The following is an 18,491-nucleotide window of genomic DNA, read 5'->3' as shown; positions in this document are numbered from 1 at the left end:
AGTGTGGCCATTCACTTGCCTGAGTCTGCAGGGGTTGTTGCAGATTTTAACACAGATCTGCTAGCATGGTTGGTGTCTCCTGTTGGATGCTTCCCTGTGAGCAGGAAATGTCTGGCTTCTCCCAGCAGCCCTGGGAAGCTGCCCCACAGCTATTCTCAGTGACTGCAGTGATTCTGGAATTTCTCTAATTTTAAGGTTTGGCACCTGTCTCCACCCATCCTAATGATTCCCCTTCTCTTCATTGATGATTTTAGGATGGGCCTAAGTCTTACTTCAAAGTCTGCAGAGCCCCTTTTAGGATTTATCCACACCAATTTGTTTACAGGTTCCTGCCACATTCTTGTTGGTGTTTAATCAAATTACATGAAATGGTCAAGGATTTATGTCTGAATTGGTGTCGTGTTTTGCAGTTTTCACTTCCGAACTGAAGGTGGAACTGTGAAAAGCAACTCTGAGTCTCCCTTCTCAACTGCTGCAGAGAATAAAGCTTCACTGGCCCCTTCATCACCATCTGCTGCTTCTGCCACCATGGCCAGTGCTCCTGCCCTTGAGGTGCCCACTCCCAATCCAGCTGCTATGCCCTCTGCTCCCACACTACTTGCTTGGAAACAGCTGGCTTCAACCATACCCCAGATGCCTCAGATCCCAGCATCAGTGCCTAACCTGGCAGCTTCACCCTTGGCAACGACTTCCCTGGAGAATGCCAAGCCTCAGGTCAAACCTGGATTTCTTCAGTTCCAGGAGAAGTAAGTTTGAGCTACCATTTGCCTCCTTCTGTCCTCCCCAGCCAACCTTTCCTCAGAGCTGCAATACCACACTTCTGCTCACCCACTGAGAAACCTGCCCAGAAAGTACTCTGGGCTTGGCTTCACAGAAAAATTATTTCTGTGAAGTCTAGGAAATACTTTAAGGTTTTTGGGTGCATCTGAGAACAATTTTAAGCATGAGTTTAGAAGATAAATAAACTTGGTGATCTATTTATCACTGATCCCTGTTTTGTCCCTTGTGAGAGCTGTGCAGAATTAGAGGTGTCTTTGCAGAATGTTTGACAATAAAGGGTTATTGGGCCAGAATTTCGTGCCCTGAGTGGGGGTGGAAGGCACCAAACCCATTAGCTGAGAGAGGGGCAGTGCTGGTCTTGTCAGAGCAGGGGAGCCCTGGCATCCTGCAGTGGCCACGCTCAAGAGTTGTGTTTCCTTTTAACTTTAAATTGGAAAAGTGGAATTGTAGGAATTGTAGTAGTGTTGCCAGCCTCAATTTCCCTGAAGAGGAAGGTAGCTATGGGAAATCTGTGGGCCATGTTTGGAACAGAGGCTTCAGCTGGGCTCCCCTTGAATTAAATCTTGGCAAAGAAACAAATGTGTGAAATGAGTGAAGGTGATGATTGTGTTTTGGATGTGTTCCAGTGATCCCTGCTTGGCAACAGACTGCAAGTACGCCAACAAATTCCACTTCCACTGTCTCTTTGGGAACTGCAAGTATGTGTGCAAAACCTCTGGCAAAGCAGAATCCCACTGCCTGGACCACATCAACCCCAACAATAATCTGGTGAATGTGCGAGACCAGTTTGCTTACTACTCCCTGCAGTGTCTCTGTCCAAACCAGGTAAGAGCCATTCCAGAGCAGTGTTCTGGCAGGACTGGGGAGCAGGAGATGAAGGATCAGGTAGACTGACTCTCCAGCAGGAAGTGAGGCTGTGTGTGGCTTTATTGGCGTTACTACAGAACCATGGAAGTCATAATTATGTGGTCTGGAAAAACATTTGGGTTTTATCAAATGGGAAATCATGATGCTTTTGTGTATTTTTGACTTGGGTGAAGTGGACAAGGGAATGAGAATAATCTGAGAGACATAAGATGAAATAGAATAAAGATCTGTGATGAATCCAGGGAAAGCCATGAGTAAGCTTTAAGATATCTCAACAGAGAATAGTGTATTACAGAGTACACGACAGCAATGTAAAAAGACTCGAAAGAGAACAAGATGCAGGGCAGGTTGTGGAAGATAAGATGGGATCTAGAGTATCAGTGCAGGCCCCTGTGCCACATCAGAGGGGTCAGCACTAGCAGCAGGCAGTTGGGAGTGCATTTGTTTAGAGCCCCATCCCTGTGTGCTCCCCTGCAGCACTGTGAGTTCCGCATGCGAGGCCATTACCACTGCCTGCGCCCCGGCTGCTTCTTCGTCACCAACATCACCACCAAGCTGCCCTGGCACGTCAAAAAGCACGAGAAGGCAGAGAGGAGGGCAGCCAACGGCTTCAAGTATTTCACCAAGCGGGAAGAATGTGGCAGACTAGGTGAGTTTTGCTCAGTTTCTCGTGTGGCGTGTCCCACGTCCAGGCCAAGGATGTCGTAAGTCAGAACCTGCACGTTATGCTTAAGAGGTATTTGGTCATTAAATCACTAAACAAGAAAGGCAACAAAACATAAAGCAGTTCTTGGTCTGTCTGGTTGAAGCATGTTTTCACAAATAGACTCAAGCTAAATTAATAGAGACTGTACTATACAGAATTGTATATACGAATTTGTCTGGACATAAAGCTTCCTCTTTTTTCTTCTTTTTATCTAATTGTCAAAGCCTTTTTGTGTGTGTGTTTGCTGTTTGGCACTCTGCACGTGTCATCAGCGTTTGGTTTGGGAGGGATGGGGTGCGTGGGGTACCTGCATCCAGCACCATGTGCATTTGTGGGCTGGCCCTGCTGTGCAGTGGACACACATTTAGCCAGCACCCTGCGTTTGCCTGCATAGATAGAGGTGGCTTGGTGGGATGGTGTAGGTGTGTATGGTTTTACCAACATGTGGACTCATTTCTGCGTGTGTACATCCCTGGGGTTTATGTTGTGCATTTATAGACAGCAGGTGCAGAAAGCACTGGCCTGTTTTAAGGGCTGTGAATGTTTCTGAAGAAACATGATAGGTATTTTCAATGTATGTTTCTGTGTGTAGAATTGTGTAAGTGTGCATGACTGGGGAGAGAGAGGTGAAACATACATATATAAATAAAGGTGGATGGCTGTAGATAGATGAGTAAAAAAGTGAGCCTGTCTGTAGGTCTCTACCTCTGTGCATATGGCAAGGGAGGATGGAAAACAGCAGATCCTGATCACTGATGTAGCTGTGTTTGAGCTATGACAAGCCACTGTCTCTCAGCTCTGCAGTGTGGCTGTTTGGGATTGTCCCTTCACGGTTTGTGCTCGCCTGGCACGCGTGGCTGTGGCCACGAGGAGCAGAACGTGTGGAGTGCTCTGTGCCAGAACCCAGAGGAATTGCTGTTGTTCAGTAGCTGCCCCTATTGCACAACAGCTTTGGAGTGGCAATAAACACTTCTGGCTCATTCCTGTCTAACCAGAGCACACACACTGTCCAGACCTAGAGTTGATATGAGACTGGTGTTCTGAGAGCACAGTTAGAGGGGGGAAAAAAAAGAACTTTTCATTTCTAATCTAATTATGAGCATGTATTTTGATTGCAGTTTCTGTGATACAGCTAAATGTCCTGGTTTTGTTCTTGTTGTAAAAGAAAAGGCACTAGCTAAGACTGAAGAGCATTAGGCACTACCAGATGTAATGGCAATGTTCCTTCCTTTATAATGGCACAAAGAGGGATGGGACTAGGCTGAGCTCTTAGATCTCTGTACACTGTAATCCTCTCTTGCAGTTGCTCAGCAGGCAGTAGATTGTGAGTTTGGTTTTTTTCATTAAGACTGTTCCTGAATAACCCATGGCCACTGATAATGTTCTTTCCAATCATCTTCCCGCTGGTCCTGCTCCCTCTCAGAACCTTCATGTGCAACATAAATGTGGGTTTTGTGTCTGCAGGCTGCAAATACAACCAGGTGAACAGCCACTTCCACTGCATCCGAGAGGGCTGCCAGTTCTCCTTCCTGCTCAAGCACCAAATGACATCCCATGCCAGGAAGCACATGAGGAGGATGCTGGGGAAGAACTTTGATCGTGTTCCTACTCAGGTAACACCTCGTTGTTGAAGCTGTAGATGAGTAAAGATGATAAGCATTGATTGCAAAGCATTGCTTAGTGCAAACAGTTTTTCCTTGTGAATTTGCAGAAAAATATTGAGAAGGATAACACTGAAATACTCATATTTACAACTTGCACTCTCTCCCAGCTCTTTCAATATATACAGTTGGCTTATTAAAATTAACGTGCTTAGGATATGGAGGAATTGAATGTGCTGGTTAAAGCAGATATTTCCTGTTACATATAAAGAATTTACCTAGGATGGGAGAAATACCAATCTTGACATTTCTCTTCCCTTATTGATGTGGATTTAGTTGGGGCATTCCCTCTCCTCTCTCAGGAAGTAGCAGAGTGATGCAATTGCTGCTTTACTAAGACAGAGAGCAGCTGGCAGATTAGGTGTGGAATGGAAGAGTTTCAGCTGCAGCACTGAGCTGCTGCTCCAAAGGACAGCATCCCTGCCACCTCTCACTTGCTCTTATCCTTTAGTTGTTTCATCTGCCATTGATTTGGTAGATGAAACAAGCTGTCTTTATTTAAATGCCTGTGGCTGATCTGACCCTAAGAACATCATCTGGTGTATGGAAATCAGAAGAGACCATCTGTAGAAGCAAGATGAGAACCCTCTTTCATTCCACAACATGGGAATAAGAGGTCCCTGTTAGTTATTAACTACTGCCAGTAAGTGAACTGTTCAAGTCTAGTGCTGTTGGATTTAAGGAGTTCACAGATGCTGAGGAACTGGTGTTGCTGTTGTGGCAGCTTTTGGTCTCTAATAAAAAGTTTAGGTACAAGAATCAGACTTAGGAAGATTCAACAAAAAATTTGTCTTCACTACTCTTCTAGCACATGCTGAGTCTAACCCTAAGAATTGTAGTGCACACTGGGCAGAAAATGCTGTGTTTAACCTGCATCTTTCAGGGGCTCAGCACTGAGCTCAGGCATGGTTCCAGCATCTGACTGCAGCAGGACCCCCAGGGTGAGGGGGCAATGCCAACATTAACACCTCCTCTTTGGGAACACATCAGAAGCCACACACCAGGATGCTGGTGCCAAGATTAACACTCCCAGCTCCCCAGTGCAGCACAATTCACATACCAGGGTGCCTGTGCCAGCTTCAATGCTCTGAGCTCCAGGAGGAGTCCTGCTCTGGCCCCAGTGCCACGGGTTCCATCACAAGCACGTGCCAGCCATGCCCCACGAGCTGTGGCAGAGGGAGATAAACGTGCAGACAGATGGGTTTGGTCCTGGTGTCTTGCTTTTGGTGTGAAAGTCCCCGTCCTGTTTTCCTGCTGCAGGTTATTGGCCACACTCCAAGAAATGAAAATCTCCCCCAGGTTGGCAGCATGGCACCCAGCCCAGCCTCATCAGGAACCCCAGCTTCCTTTCAGGGACCCCCAAGCATGATGGACACTGAAACAGAAGAGTACATGGATTACACTGGCTGCAGCCCTGGGGGCATCTCCTCTGAGTCCTCCAACATGGACCGCAGCTGCTCCAGCACTCCCGTGGGCAATGAGAGTACATCAGCAGGTAAGGGAGAGGCTGTGTGTGAAAGGGATCCCCAGCTGCCTGCTCTCCTGGCAGATAAACTCATCAAAAGAGGCCAAGGGACAGTTGCACCCTAAAATACACACTGTGCCAACTTGAGTAGTGCCTCACACTAATCCAGCTCTCTCCAGCACCTGAGAGAAGAGGTCCATCAAAATATATACCTCAAGTATCCAGGAACATAGCAGTATACCTTTGTCCTCCCATTAAGAGAGGTTTTTATCCTGGGTCTTGGAGTTGGGTATATTTTACTAGTTGACTTTTAAAAAAAAGAAAAAAAGAACAGAAAAAAAGAGCTGTGGGCCCCTTCTGTACTTGGAATTTTCTCTGGTACCTCTTTGTATTTCCTCAAGCAGCATCCAAAGTCAGGCATTTATTGTACTGGTGAAGTACAACAGCAGATTGACATACACAGGGGATAAAACCTATCACATCTTCAGAAAGCCACATCTAAAAGCAGCTCCCTGAGCTCCCTTCCTCACCCAAGAACTCTTGTTCCACTTTGTGCAGTTGCACAGAGCAGTCCCCCTTCATCCCCTCTTTTGGAAAGCAAGTTCCTGCCCTGTTTGCCAGGATCATGCAGATCATCTCCCCCTGCCCTGCATTACAGGCTCAACTCACCAGGAGTCAGATACCTGGTAGGAATTCTGCCATCATAGAGTGATGACCAGGGGTCTCTCAGCTGTACCTTCCCAGGGTTTAGTGGGATATTCTGCATAGGCTGCCTCAGTTTGCTTTAATTCCATACACATTTTCCTAGTTTTCTTCCCCACCCCCCCCAGTTAAAGGCCACCACAGCAGTCAGGTTGTAGGAGCACTGCTGGGTCGTGGCACTGGCCCCACGACATTATGGCACCTCCAGAGGGTTCTGTGGGGCACTGGTTCCTGGCACACTCTTCTGTGCCAGTTGTGGCCCAGGTGTAGGAAATGCCCCCACTGCTCTCCAGGCAGGGAGCAGCTCCACCTGCCCCAGGAGCCAGAGCACCCTTTCAGCTGGGAACTGAAGCAGGCAGCAGCCCTACAGATGAGCAAGGAGCAGAATGACCAAATGAATCCAGAATTCCTGCCTGAAAGCCTGTGTCTCTTCCCCCATGCCATAAAGGCACCTTACCTCCTGCAGAGACAACTCTCCTCTTCCTGGTGCTGTCAATTCCTCACCTTCTGTTTCTTCTCTGTTGCAGTTCTGTTTCATACATTTGTGAATGTATTTTCCATTTCCATCGTATTGCTTCTGCTCTTGGGTTCTCATTTCAGTTCTTTTGTTTCTTGGTTTTTTTGGGGTTTTTTGTTTGGTTCTGTTTTATCGTTTTTTCCTTTCTTTTCCTTTTTTTCCTTTTTTTTTTTTTTTTTTTTCCTGCTTTTTTTTTTTCTCTCCACATTCTCCAGGCTGCCTGGCTCCTTCTACCGCTCCTGCCGCTGCCGATGATGCCACCCACACTGCAGCACAGCCTCCACCACCATCTCTGCCTCCATCTTTCTCACAAGCCCTGCTTAGGTCTCCCCTGCCCACCCTGCCCTACCTGTTCTCTCCCTCGTGTCTCTCGTACTCCCTGCTCAGTGCCACGCTGGGAGCCAGCAGAGGCATTGCCATGCCTGCCGCCAGCACCGCTGGGTTCTCGCCCATCGTTGCCACTCCAACTCCAGTAAAAAGTGACGTTCCCTTAGTGCAGGATGCAGCAGGTAACACTTGTTTGCTTTCTCTCCGTGTCCCGTGCCCAGCTCTGTCCCCTCTCACCCTGCCCACGGTTTTGCCCTGCGCCTTTGGGCGGGCAGAGCAGCAGAGGTCACTCTGTGCCTTGGCAGGTGTTACCCCAGGGCCCGTCCGTGCCTGCTCCTTTTCCTTGCTGACACAGTAACCAAGGGGAAGCAAACCACAGCAAACCATTCACGGGCATTTGGATGAATGACTGAGAGCAATTGCCACCAGTTCCTAACTATGAGAAAAACCTAACAAAACCCACAGTTAACGTGCATTGTCAGTGTCTTGGTAACCTCAAAGTGGCCACAGAGCAAACTTCTGCTCGTGTGGCATTAATGGGACTTAGATCCTGGTTAGATCTTCCAGGCCACCCAAGCCAGTGCCTGCTCTAGTGTGCTGCACAGGTGAATGTCTGATTCAGGTCCTGTGCTCCAGCTGATCTTGCAAACGCCACCAAGTTCAGGGGTGCCTTGCCAGGATGAGGAGTGAAGTACAGGCAGTGTCACAGGACGACAGCATCAGACAGGTTGAGCTGTTTCTCACACTCGTTATTTATCAAGGCTCTAATCAGCTGCAGAAAATACAGATAGATTTCAGATTTAGGCTGCCATGATTCCCATGTGTGACTAAGATCAGAGATGTCTCAGGCTGGGTATTCTCATTCCATCTGGGAATGGCTTTTAGGGTGTGTCTCATTTTTGGCTTCTTTTCTCAACTCCTAGCTCTTTTCTAGTTAATTAAGGACATCTTTGTGCCTCAAGTTCACACTTACGAGGCTTCTGGCAGCCTTCAAATGTCCCAGTCATTCTTCCTGCCAGTTTCAGTAATGTGTAAATCCAAGGTCGAAGGTTGGGATTATGGCTGGAGGACCAACTTCACAGGTTTCCAACTCCAGTTCATAGGTTTTTCTCAAGAGACCTGGCAGGAGAAGGATCCCTGCCTTGTCCAGATGAGTGTGTGCCAATTAACAAAATTCACAAGAAACTCTGTCTTTGCTTCTTTTTTAACTGAACTGCATGCAGCCTGAAACATTTTTAACCTTGTGCTGTGCTTCCTCTAATCAAACATTTTTAACTGTCTTTTGTTTTTACCTTGGTATAGTTTGGTGAATGCTGACATTATTAGTGGTTAAAGAAATAACCTTATGGAAAACATTTACCACTGAGATTTGGTGGGGATCACATCCATGGAGGCTTGTAGCCTTTCACAGGGGGCAGGGACTGAACTTTGGCAAAAGAGGAGAGTGCACCAAGGTGTCATCTCTCTTCATTATGCCCTTACTCCAAAACTTTACCTGGATGAGAAAACAGAATTGGTTTTCAATTAAAGTTTTAAGCACATCCGTTTGAACTATTTTAAAAGCTGTGTAGCTACAGAGTTTTAAACAGGTAAAATTTAAATTCTATTTATTTCCCATCCAGAGTCTTTTCTTTAAGATGGGTTATCCCATATTCCCGTCCAAAGACAGACAATATGAGCATTAATTAATTATTGCAAGGAACTTGATGGTTTGGCTGTAATTTTATTAAACAGAGTTAATCTGGACAGCAGCGACTTGTCTAGGCACCACTGCACTTACATGAGTTGGCTGGAAGTGGAGAACTGGATTTTCAATGCCAGATGTTTAGGGGGGAGCAGAGAGCAAATTGGTCACAGATTCTGTAGTTAAGAGCCTGCCAATTTCAAATCTCCAGTGACAGAAAGTGATTCTTTCAGTGGTAGCTGGTGAAATCAGCCTCAGCGTGCAGTTTGCACTGTGTCACTCAGGTGGTGTCACCATGGACGCCCTGAGCTGCTGTCCTGAGTCTGAGCACGAGAGCCAGTCACAAATGGTGTGGAAAAACCTTTTGTTCTTTGCTTATCCCACAAACTGTAGGGCCCAGCCATGTGGGAGAGGAGGTTCCTGGCACCCCTCCATTGGGAGTGTGGGAGCTTTCCTTCAGCGTCACCGCCCTCTCTTGAAGGGGGTCACCGAGGAGTTGTCACCTGTAATTCTGTGCACCTGCCCAAAAGGAAGCAATGCCGTACAACTGACTGTCCCTTCAGCCCCCCAGACCAGGATGGAAACTGCTCTAGGTTCTCAGGCCCCCTGCCCTGTGTGTCACAAACTGGGCTTCATTTAAAAAGATGGCAGTTTCAGCAGGGAGAGAGTAAAAAAAAAAAAAGTATGTGTTGGTTGCAAGCTATAATTTCTAATTACACTCACAGTTCTGCACCTGGTGAGAAATTCTTGCCTCCAACCTTGTCTGTGCTGCATGTTGATAATGGAGATTGTGTGTTGATTCTGGAAACAGCCAGCAGAGAAGAAAAAAGTTAATAGATAGATTGAGGTCGTGTCTTTGATGTCAGTGTGATCCTGGGGGACGTGAGCACTAGCCAGTTATGCTGGCCCTGTGAATCAAAGGGGAAGATAGATGAGGGATCTTTATTTATACTAGGGGCATAGTGGAATTTTTGAGACCCAAGGGAATGTTGCAGAGCTGGTATTTTCTCTCAGAGTCCACTGGCTAGTGATGATGAGAATTAGCCCCATTGAACATCTGTCCATCTGTCTTTCTAAGTGCACTCATTGTAATATGTGGGCTCATTACAGTGAGGGATGTTGCAGTCTCCTGGCCAAAGTCCATCCTGTTTCTATAAATTTCCACACCCCCCCCGCTGCAGTTTTCATCACGCACGGGATCTTCCTTCACTTCCTGCCTGTCCTTGGCAATTGTAGAGTATCACAAGAGCCTGGGTAGGGGAAAACAGTGCACACGTACCAGCTTTTAGCACTGCAGCTCTTTTTACCACCCCAGTGAACTACAGTGACACACCTCAGTCCTTGGACTGGAACGAGTTAGCTCCTCCCTGTTCTGATTTGAGGAAAAAGGGACTAGAGATAAGGTTAAGCAGCAAGAGAAACTGTGAAAGTAGCAAACCAGAGAAGTAACAGTTAACATGCGTACAAGATCAGGTTTGCCAGAGCAGAATCAGAGACAGGGCAGGATGTGCTGAAAACTGAGGAAGTGATGTCCAGCAGGCATCAGCTACCCAAGTCCTGGAGCTGAGGCTCGCTGGGAGCTCGAGGGACGAGCTGGGCTGGGAACATTTGCAGCATTGTGTCTTGGCAAACACTGAGCTTGCCAGGACGGCGGGGAGATGCAGAGACCTGGCTGTCAGCAACACCGCCCTGCGCTTTCTCTCCTCAGGGAACACCATCACTATGCCAACTGCCTCGGGGGCCAAGAAGCGTTTCTGGATTATTGAGGACATGTCCCCGTTTGGCAAGCGCCGCAAGACCGCGTCCTCACGCAAGATGCTGGACGAAGGGATGATGCTGGAGGGCTTTCGGCGCTATGACCTCTACGAGGACTGCAAGGACTCGAGCTGCCAGTTCTCTCTCAAGGTTACCCACTACCACTGCACACGGGAGAACTGTGGCTACAAGTTCTGCGGCCGTACCCACATGTACAAGCACGCCCAGCACCACGACCGTGTTGACAACCTAGTATTGGATGATTTCAAACGCTTCAAGTCTTCACTGAGCTGTAACTTCCCAGACTGTCAGTTCTCTGGCAATAGCACACACTTCCACTGTCTGCGCTGCGGCTTCCGCTGCACCGACAGCACCAAGGTGACGGCGCACCGCAAGCACCACGGCAAGCAGGACGTGATCAGCGCCGCCGGCTTCTGCCAGTTCAGCTCCAGCGTGGACTGCGAGGTGCCTGACTGCAAGTACAAACTCAAATGCTCCCACTTCCACTGCACCTACCCCGGCTGCAAGCACACGGTGGTGGGCATGTCTCAGATGGACTCTCACAAGCGCAAACACGAGAAGCAGGAGCGAGGGGAGCTGCCTGCCATCTCTCCCGGCCCCGAGGGCCTCGCCCACTCCACTCTCGAGTACGATATCCAGAACTCTTCCATCAACCTGGACAGTTCGCTCAACCTCAGCACTGACAACAACAGCTCGCTGTTCTTCCTGCAGAACGCGGCCGGCGTGGGCCTCAATGACTCGCTGGACCTCAGCAAGAAGCAGGCAGAGCCCACCGAGGGCCCGTCCCCCAGCAGGGCCGGGGCCGCGGCCCCCGAGAGGAGCGCAGCGGCTCCGGGCGCCGGGGACGGGGAGGACGAGGACGACTCCTCCCAAGAGGATGAGGAGGACGATGAGGAGGAGATGAATGAAGAGGAGGAGGATGATGAAGAGGAGGATGACGACGATGACGATGAGGAGGATGAGGAGGAGGAAGACCTGAACACGGATTCTGAAGAATCGCTGCCGGACCCTGAGGGCCTGGCCGCTAAAGAAGACGGAGAGCCAGAGGAGGGTGCTTCTTCCACAGACCACGGCGATGCTTCCAGGCCTCAGGGCGAGCCAGCCCTCACTCCAGCCCCAGCTCCTGCCCCTGCTCCAGCCCCGGCTGCTGCCTCAGCCTCCACCGTTGCTCCAGCAGCTTCTCCCTAATCCTAGAGACAGCAGCGGCAGTGGTTTGGTTTTTCCCTTACACAGATTTACTAAGAGGACCCCGTATAAGGCAAGAACAAAGATGGGGATGGCAAATGAAAAACGAACTCCGTGCCACAGATGAGAGAGAGGAAGGAAGGAAACCCCTGCTCCTCCCCAGGCTCCAGAAGAGATCAGTTGGCAGCAGGACTGGTGCTGCATCACTCCATTCTACAGATCCTGGAACAAGGGGGCAGGATGCAGCAAAAAAAATACCCTTTATATGGACACGAACCCTGAGGGTACCCACTACTTTCCTTGCTCCCTGCACGGTGCGTGGGGCCTGTGCCCATCTGGGGACCCTTTTTTATGGGTGGGGCTCTATCCCCCCAATTTTCTTTCTGGGTTTTATTTTTCCATGTTTTCAGTTGTACGATAATAATAATAATCTCCACTTCTTGGAGGGGGGTGGGTGGGAACAAGAGGTAATGAATTTTAGAAATATATATTTGTGTGTGTGTCTCTCTATATAATGTACACACACACACATATATAAAATTAAAGGAATTGGTGTCACAAAGACAAGTAGCTCAGCTTTTGCCAGTGGGAAGGAGGGGGTGAGGAGTGTGCTCTCTCTCTCTCTCTCTCCACCCTTCCCCCTTCTTTCTCCAGCATTAAATGGCATCAGACAGCCAGGGTGGGAGTGGGTATTTATTGTCACATAAATGAGGATGCATTAATGAATGAGTAGGGGTGGGAATGGGACACTCCTCTGTTCTTCCAGATCCTTTTTACTGTTAATGATAATAATTTTGAATGCTATTTATATTGTAAAACTTTCTCAGTCTACACTTTCTCTGTAGGACACCTCTCCTCATCCCTGCTGTTCTGGCTGTAGGGATTTAGCTGAAGTAACCTGGGAAGAACACAGCAGGCAGTTTAAAGGGTCTGTCTCACTGGAGGACTGGGGTTACTCTGCCATCCAGTTCCATCTCACCCCAACCCCTAGGTGCTTCCTCTCTGCGGAGGTGAGGCGTTTTTGTGGTGCTTCAGTATCCCCATCTCAGGAGGCCGCGAGCTGCCCCTGCCCCGTGTGCAGCACAGGAGCGTCCTGGTCACTGCAGCAGCCTGGGGACAGGGAGCAGGACAGTCCCTGCCAGCCCTGCTGCGGGCAGTGCCGGCCCCGGTGTGTGACAGATCTCAGGTGACTGTGGCAGGGGGTGCCCTGCTCAGCTCAGGGCTGGGGAGGGGACGGCCCAGCCCTGCCCTGCCCTGCCAGCCGTGCCAGCCGTGCCCTGCAGTCCCTGCTCTCCCTGCTGCTCTCCCTGCTGCTCTCCCTGCTGTCCCACTGCCATGTGCAGTGCCAGACCCGCCTGGAGCCCTGGGCAGCGGCTGCAGGGTGAGGCCCGGGCACTGCAGGAGCCCTCGCTGCCCCTCCAGCAGCCTGGGCTCTGCCCGGGCTCTTCGCTGCTGTCCCCTCCTGGCCTGGCCTGGCCTGGGACGCACACTACAGGACACTGTCCCGGGCTCTGCCAGGTGCCGCAGGAGCTGTCTGACCCCAAATCCTTGCCTGAGCCTCAAAGGGCTTGTCTGCACACACCAGGGCACCAGAAGGACTAGTATGAATTAATTCTGATCGTTATTTTGGTGCCAGTTTTAAAGTATACCGGATTAGTCTGAGCTTTGTCCTTTTTTAAAAAAAAATAAAAATGCATTTTTTTTATACCGTGCAGGCACCCTCTCCCCTCCTCAGCTCCATGAGCACTTCAGCTCGAAGGGATCCCCAGGATTTGTTTTCTCTCTGAACAGATAAAGGCCTCAAGAAATTTAGGTTGCTTTTTTTTTTTTTTTTGGTTATTTCCCTAAGGAACTGGTGCAGATCAGGTCTGATTTATAAACAAGCAGCTCAGCTGTGTAAATGTGGGGACAGAATGTTCAGCTAATGTTTCAAAAGGAAAGGAAAAAAAAAAAGTTGTACAGTATTTTTCCTGTAAAGGTTATTACTATATATAGAACAAAAGAGAAACCACCAATGCCAAGGGGTGGAGGGGGAGGTGTCACCTGCCTTCTGGATAGCCCTTACATATGGTTAATTGTGTGCAATTTTTTTTCTCCTTTTTTTTTTTCTCTTTTTTTTTTCCCTTTTTTTTTTTTTTTTTCTCTCTTTCAATGTAGTGTATGTTTGTAGGGGTGGCAGGGGAGGGGGGCCTTAATGCTGTGGTTTGAGGCTGACTTCACACTCCCAGCACTGACCGGACCTGCACGATTCCGAACTCTAACTTGAATTTTGTAGAGATGAAACAAATGAAAACAAATGAAATATTATCACTAGTTTGTAGTTTATTTAATTCTTTGGAGTTCTTTTCCTCTATCAGCTATTTGTGTGGCTTTTATTTTTATAGGGGTTTTTTTTGTTGTTTGTTTGTTTTTGTTTTGTTTGGTATATCCCCTACCCTCAGCTGTGTGTTTCCTAGCACAACCCCATTCTTGAATAGAATGAAGCTCATGTTCCTGGGGCAGAGTGATGGAATGATGCCCTGGAATTTCTCAAAATGGGATGGGGCAAAAAAGATTTTACTTTACTAGCATTTGCTGCAGGTTCTGTACTTGTACATTTTCCCTGTGTTCAGCTACTTAGATAGTATGGTGATGGGCTCCAGGAGGAATCCTTAGATTAACACAAGCCACATCTTGCAAAGCAGATGTGATTATTTTGTACCGCCAAAACCACCAGGATCTCTGTCAGTGAGCGTGGGAGCAGGGCTGAGCCCTCCTGGAGGGCACAGGGAGCCAGGGGCAGCCCTGGCCACTGTCCCTGCCCTGGGACACGGGGTCCCACCTGTCCCCAGCCCCCCGGGCTGAGCCCTGCACGGCAGCGTGAGGAGGAAGGGCTGAGAGAGGTGAGGGATGGATGTGAGGGGTGGATGTGAGGGGTGGATGTGAGGGATGGATGTGAGGGGTGGATGTGAGGGGTGGATGTGAGGGATGGATGTGAGGGGTGGATGTGAGGGATGGATGTGAGGGGTGGATGTGAGGGGTGGATGTGAGGGATGGATGTGAGGGGTGGATGTGAGGGGTGGATGTGAGGGATGGATGTGAGGGGTGGATGTGAGGGATGGATGTGAGGGGTGGATGTGAGGGGTGGATGTGAGGGATGGATGTGAGGGGTGGATGTGGGATGGATGTGAGGGATGGATGTGAGGGATGGATGTGAGGGGTGGATGTGAGGGGTGGATGTGGGATGGATGTGGGATGGATGTGAGGGGTGGATGTGAGGGGTGGATGTGAGGGGTGGATGTGAGGGATGGATGTGGGATGGATGTGGGATGGATGTGAGGGATGGATGTGAGGGATGGATGTGAGGGGTGGATGTGAGGGGTGGATGTGAGGGGTGGATGTGAGGGATGTGCAGTGGCTCCGGCCGCACTGGGCAGGGTCCCCGTGGGGCTGAGTGTGCCAGAAGGGCCCGTGTTTATCTATGCACACCATTTTCTCCCCCCAGGCCCCCTCCTTCTCCCTGACATCTCAGCCCTCTCCCAGGCTCTGTCCCCTCTGGTGTCACCCCGGGAGCTGGGCAGGGACTGAGGCTCTGTCCCTGCTGAAGGTGGCCCCGGCCAGCCCGGCCCCGTCCTCTCCCAGCCCTGCTCCTGTGACACTCGTACACTGTCTCTGTTTGCAACAACAACAAAAGAAAGTTGAACCCAACTTTTTATTCTGCCATGTTCAGGCTTTAATTCAGCAAAACCCTTAAGCAGAAGAGTCTGAGTGGGCCCAGGTTTAAGCCCGAGCTTAAGTGCTTTTCTGAACAACAGCCCAACGCCCCATCAGAGCAGGTGGTTTGTCATTCCAAGCTCTCATACCAATGGGATGGTCTAAAGAATGACCAGAGAAAGAGAGGGAGATTCAACTGGCTCTATAAGAAGAGGAAAGAGGAGAGAGGAAATGGAACTGTTTTGTCCAAAACAAGATAAAAACCAAACAGTAATAAACCTTGAGATGGACCCTCCTGATTCTGCTACCATTCACTGCTGAAGAGCAAAAAAATTAAATAAAAACTATTGACTAGATTGTTCATTCTAGCCACGAACTCAACTGGATTAAAGTCTGCGTGGAAGGAATTTTATAAAGAAAAAAAAATTTAAAAAAAAAAATTTCCAATGTAGCAAAAAAAAAAAACCAACTTTAAAAAACAAAAATTAAAAAAAAAGACAATGAGGGAGGATTCTAGCCTTTTGTAATATCCATATTGCACACTAGGACTATAAGCCATTGCTAGCTCATTTTGAATTTTAAATGTGTAATTTTATTTTGTTTTGTTGTTGTTTTTTTCTTTCCATAGGGGAGGGGGGAAAATAAATGCTTGAACCACCAATGCTCTTTTTAATGTTTTATAAATATGTATGTGTATATATATAAATATAAAAATAATATGTATGCACATATATATGTGTGTGTGTATATATCTATATGTATATACATATATATAGATATATAGATATATATATAGGTTTTGAGACAAAAATGCAGAAAGTGAAAAAAAACACCCTAAACAGGATGGTGTGCTCTGATTTACTTGAATCTGGTCTCTTCAGCACCTGCGTTATTAAGAACTGAATATTTTTCCACTTGAATTTAGTGCTATTAGAAATTTAATATATGTGTTTTATTTATTTGATTTTTTTTTTTTTTGCATGACTGATGCAAGGTTTGACATTTTCACTCAATAAAAACTGGAAAAAAAAAAACCCAAAGTTGTAAGTGATCGAGTTGTCTTGTTGCTTGAGGAGGTGGTGGAATGACGAAGCAGGACAGGCACCAGGCAGCCCCTGCTTGTGGAAATTCTTGTTTCCCCTGCCCGTGTGGCTCTTGCCCAGCCCCATGGAGCAGCTGGGGCTTTGTGCCTCTGCCACCATCAGAGGCCCTGGAGCAGCAGAGCAGTGCCTGCCAAGCCTGGTGCACTGGCAGCAGCTGCCTCCTTATTAGCAGGGAGGATTAGAGTCCTCTCTCTTTCAAAGCCCCCTTGCTGCTCTGCTGCAGCTCCCAGCCGTCCTGTTTTCAGATGTCATTATCTGAACATGCTCCTAAGCCAACCCTGGAGCCCAGAGGTTTGTTCTCACTGGAGCTCTGCCCGCAGCACATGGAATATTTAAATGGCCTTGTTTCCAGGTGGGGACAGGGGACAGGAACAGCACAATTCGTTGCTGGAAGGCTTTTGCTGGAACCTGTCTTTCCTCAGTGGGACTGACTGGACTTCATAAAGGAATGGCTGAGCTGTGGGAGAAGGTGCAAGCTCAACAAATCAAAGTCCCACTACTGCATTCGTTCCAAGCCCTTGCAGGTGGTGATAGTGCAGTCCTGCAGCCACTGCCCTGCAACCACAGCCCTGCAGCCACTGCCCTGCAGCCACAGCCCTGCAGCCACTGCCCTGCAACCACAGCCCTGCAACCACTGCCCTGCAACCACAGCCCTGCAGCCACTGCCCTGCAGCCACAGCCCTGCAACCACTGCCCTGCAACCACAGCCCTGCAACCACTGCCCTGCAGCCACTGCCCTGCCCCTGGGAAGCCCTGGGAAGCAGCAGACACCAGGCAAGGTCACTTGTCCTAATGTCAAGACAAGAATGGGGCAGTTGCTGCTGCTATTGCACCTGCCTTTGAGTCGTCTGTGGCAGACACTGTCACATGGAAACCTTACCAAATGGGTGAGGGCAAAGAGGGAAAAGGGATTTATTTGTAGGTAAAGGAGATGCTGGAAGGGATGACAAGTCCTTGACACCAGCCCTGGGGGAAGAAGTGGGCTCACTGAGTCCCTCAAACGCTTCCCTCACAAGGGTCAGGCGTTGCCCAGGAGATGGGAACATGGTCCATCCTGAAGCAGACCCAGAGCAAGGCAGGGTGTCCTTGCCCCAGTCCTGCTCTTGCCCATCCTAGCTGAGGAAGGGTGGCCAACAGAGGCAGCTTCCCTGCTTCCTTTTGCTCTTTTTTGGCAGGAAAACTCTTAAACAAACAAATGAAGAAACACTGAGGATTTAAGTAAACAGCTGAAGATTTATCTGACAGGCAGGCAGAGCTGTTCCTGCCCCTTCCCTCCCTCCCCACAGGGCTGTGGCAGCCACAGCCCCTGCCCTGAGCCCCACAGCTGCCACAGCCCCACAGCCCCGGCCTGGGGTGCCAGGACAGGGCCAGGCTGTGCCTGAAGCCCAGAGCTCTGCAGCTGACAGCTGAACTGGGCACAGCTGAGACCCCTGGTCCATGGCCAGAGCAGTGAGACAGCCCTGGGAGGGAAGCAGTGCCTTCATCCAGTGGGCAGGTGCCATCCCTGCAGGTCACACCTGGGGAGGAGCCAGCTGTGCCCACAAGGCAGCCACCAGGGCTCCAGCTGTGCCCTGAGGCACCGATGCCCCTGCTGTGCCCACCCAGCCCAGGGCTGGCACAGCTGCAGCCCCTCCACGTCCCCTCCACATCCCCCTGCCAGGGGTGTCCCCCACAATTCCCCATTTTCTCACACAGATTAGCAGGTTCTGCCTGCAGTTTTCAGATCTGGGGGGGAAAAGAAGGCAAGAAAGAGATGCAATAGTGGGATTTTCCAATTGGAGGCTGCACCAGGCTTGTTCCAGCAAACAGAAGAGTCTGTGAAGCAAGAGGGAGTCCCAAGCTCCATCTCACACCCAAAATCTGCTGCTGCTGCCATGGAAGTGTTGATATTGCTGCAAAAAAGCAGGCAGGTCAGCAGACAAACAGGCTCACATGGAACCTGCTGTTAACAGTCCAGGAATAATTCATCTATCCAGGAAAGCTGCAGCATTTAGCACCCAGTCCTTAGTGCATTCACAAAGTTGA

At 49.3% G+C, this 18,491-nt stretch overlaps 1 protein-coding gene across 2 annotated transcripts in view; it reads left to right on the top strand.

Annotated features, from left to right (window-relative positions):
- CASZ1 (castor zinc finger 1) overlaps nucleotides 1-12,891 on the top strand; it is a 60,644-nt gene extending 47,753 nt beyond the window's left edge. Inside the window, exons 13-19 of one of the 2 annotated variants that reach the window (XM_059487467.1) lie at nucleotides 411-746; nucleotides 1,407-1,605; nucleotides 2,125-2,296; nucleotides 3,818-3,966; nucleotides 5,275-5,509; nucleotides 6,914-7,207; nucleotides 10,418-12,891. In XM_059487467.1, the coding sequence (XP_059343450.1) occupies nucleotides 411-746; nucleotides 1,407-1,605; nucleotides 2,125-2,296; nucleotides 3,818-3,966; nucleotides 5,275-5,509; nucleotides 6,914-7,207; nucleotides 10,418-11,673 (2,641 nt within the window). In that variant the 3' untranslated portion in view covers nucleotides 11,674-12,891. The remainder of the gene's footprint in view (nucleotides 1-410; nucleotides 747-1,406; nucleotides 1,606-2,124; nucleotides 2,297-3,817; nucleotides 3,967-5,274; nucleotides 5,510-6,913; nucleotides 7,208-10,417) is intronic. The other variant, XM_059487468.1, reaches the window with a different exon arrangement.
- The last annotated feature ends 5,600 nt before the right edge of the window (nucleotides 12,892-18,491 follow it).

Source organism: Ammospiza nelsoni, chromosome 22, assembly GCF_027579445.1.
Source record: "Ammospiza nelsoni isolate bAmmNel1 chromosome 22, bAmmNel1.pri, whole genome shotgun sequence".
Lineage (NCBI taxonomy): Eukaryota > Metazoa > Chordata > Aves > Passeriformes > Passerellidae > Ammospiza > Ammospiza nelsoni.
The sequence above is the reverse complement of the archived record's forward strand: the minus strand, read 5'-3'. Positions and strand labels throughout refer to the sequence as shown.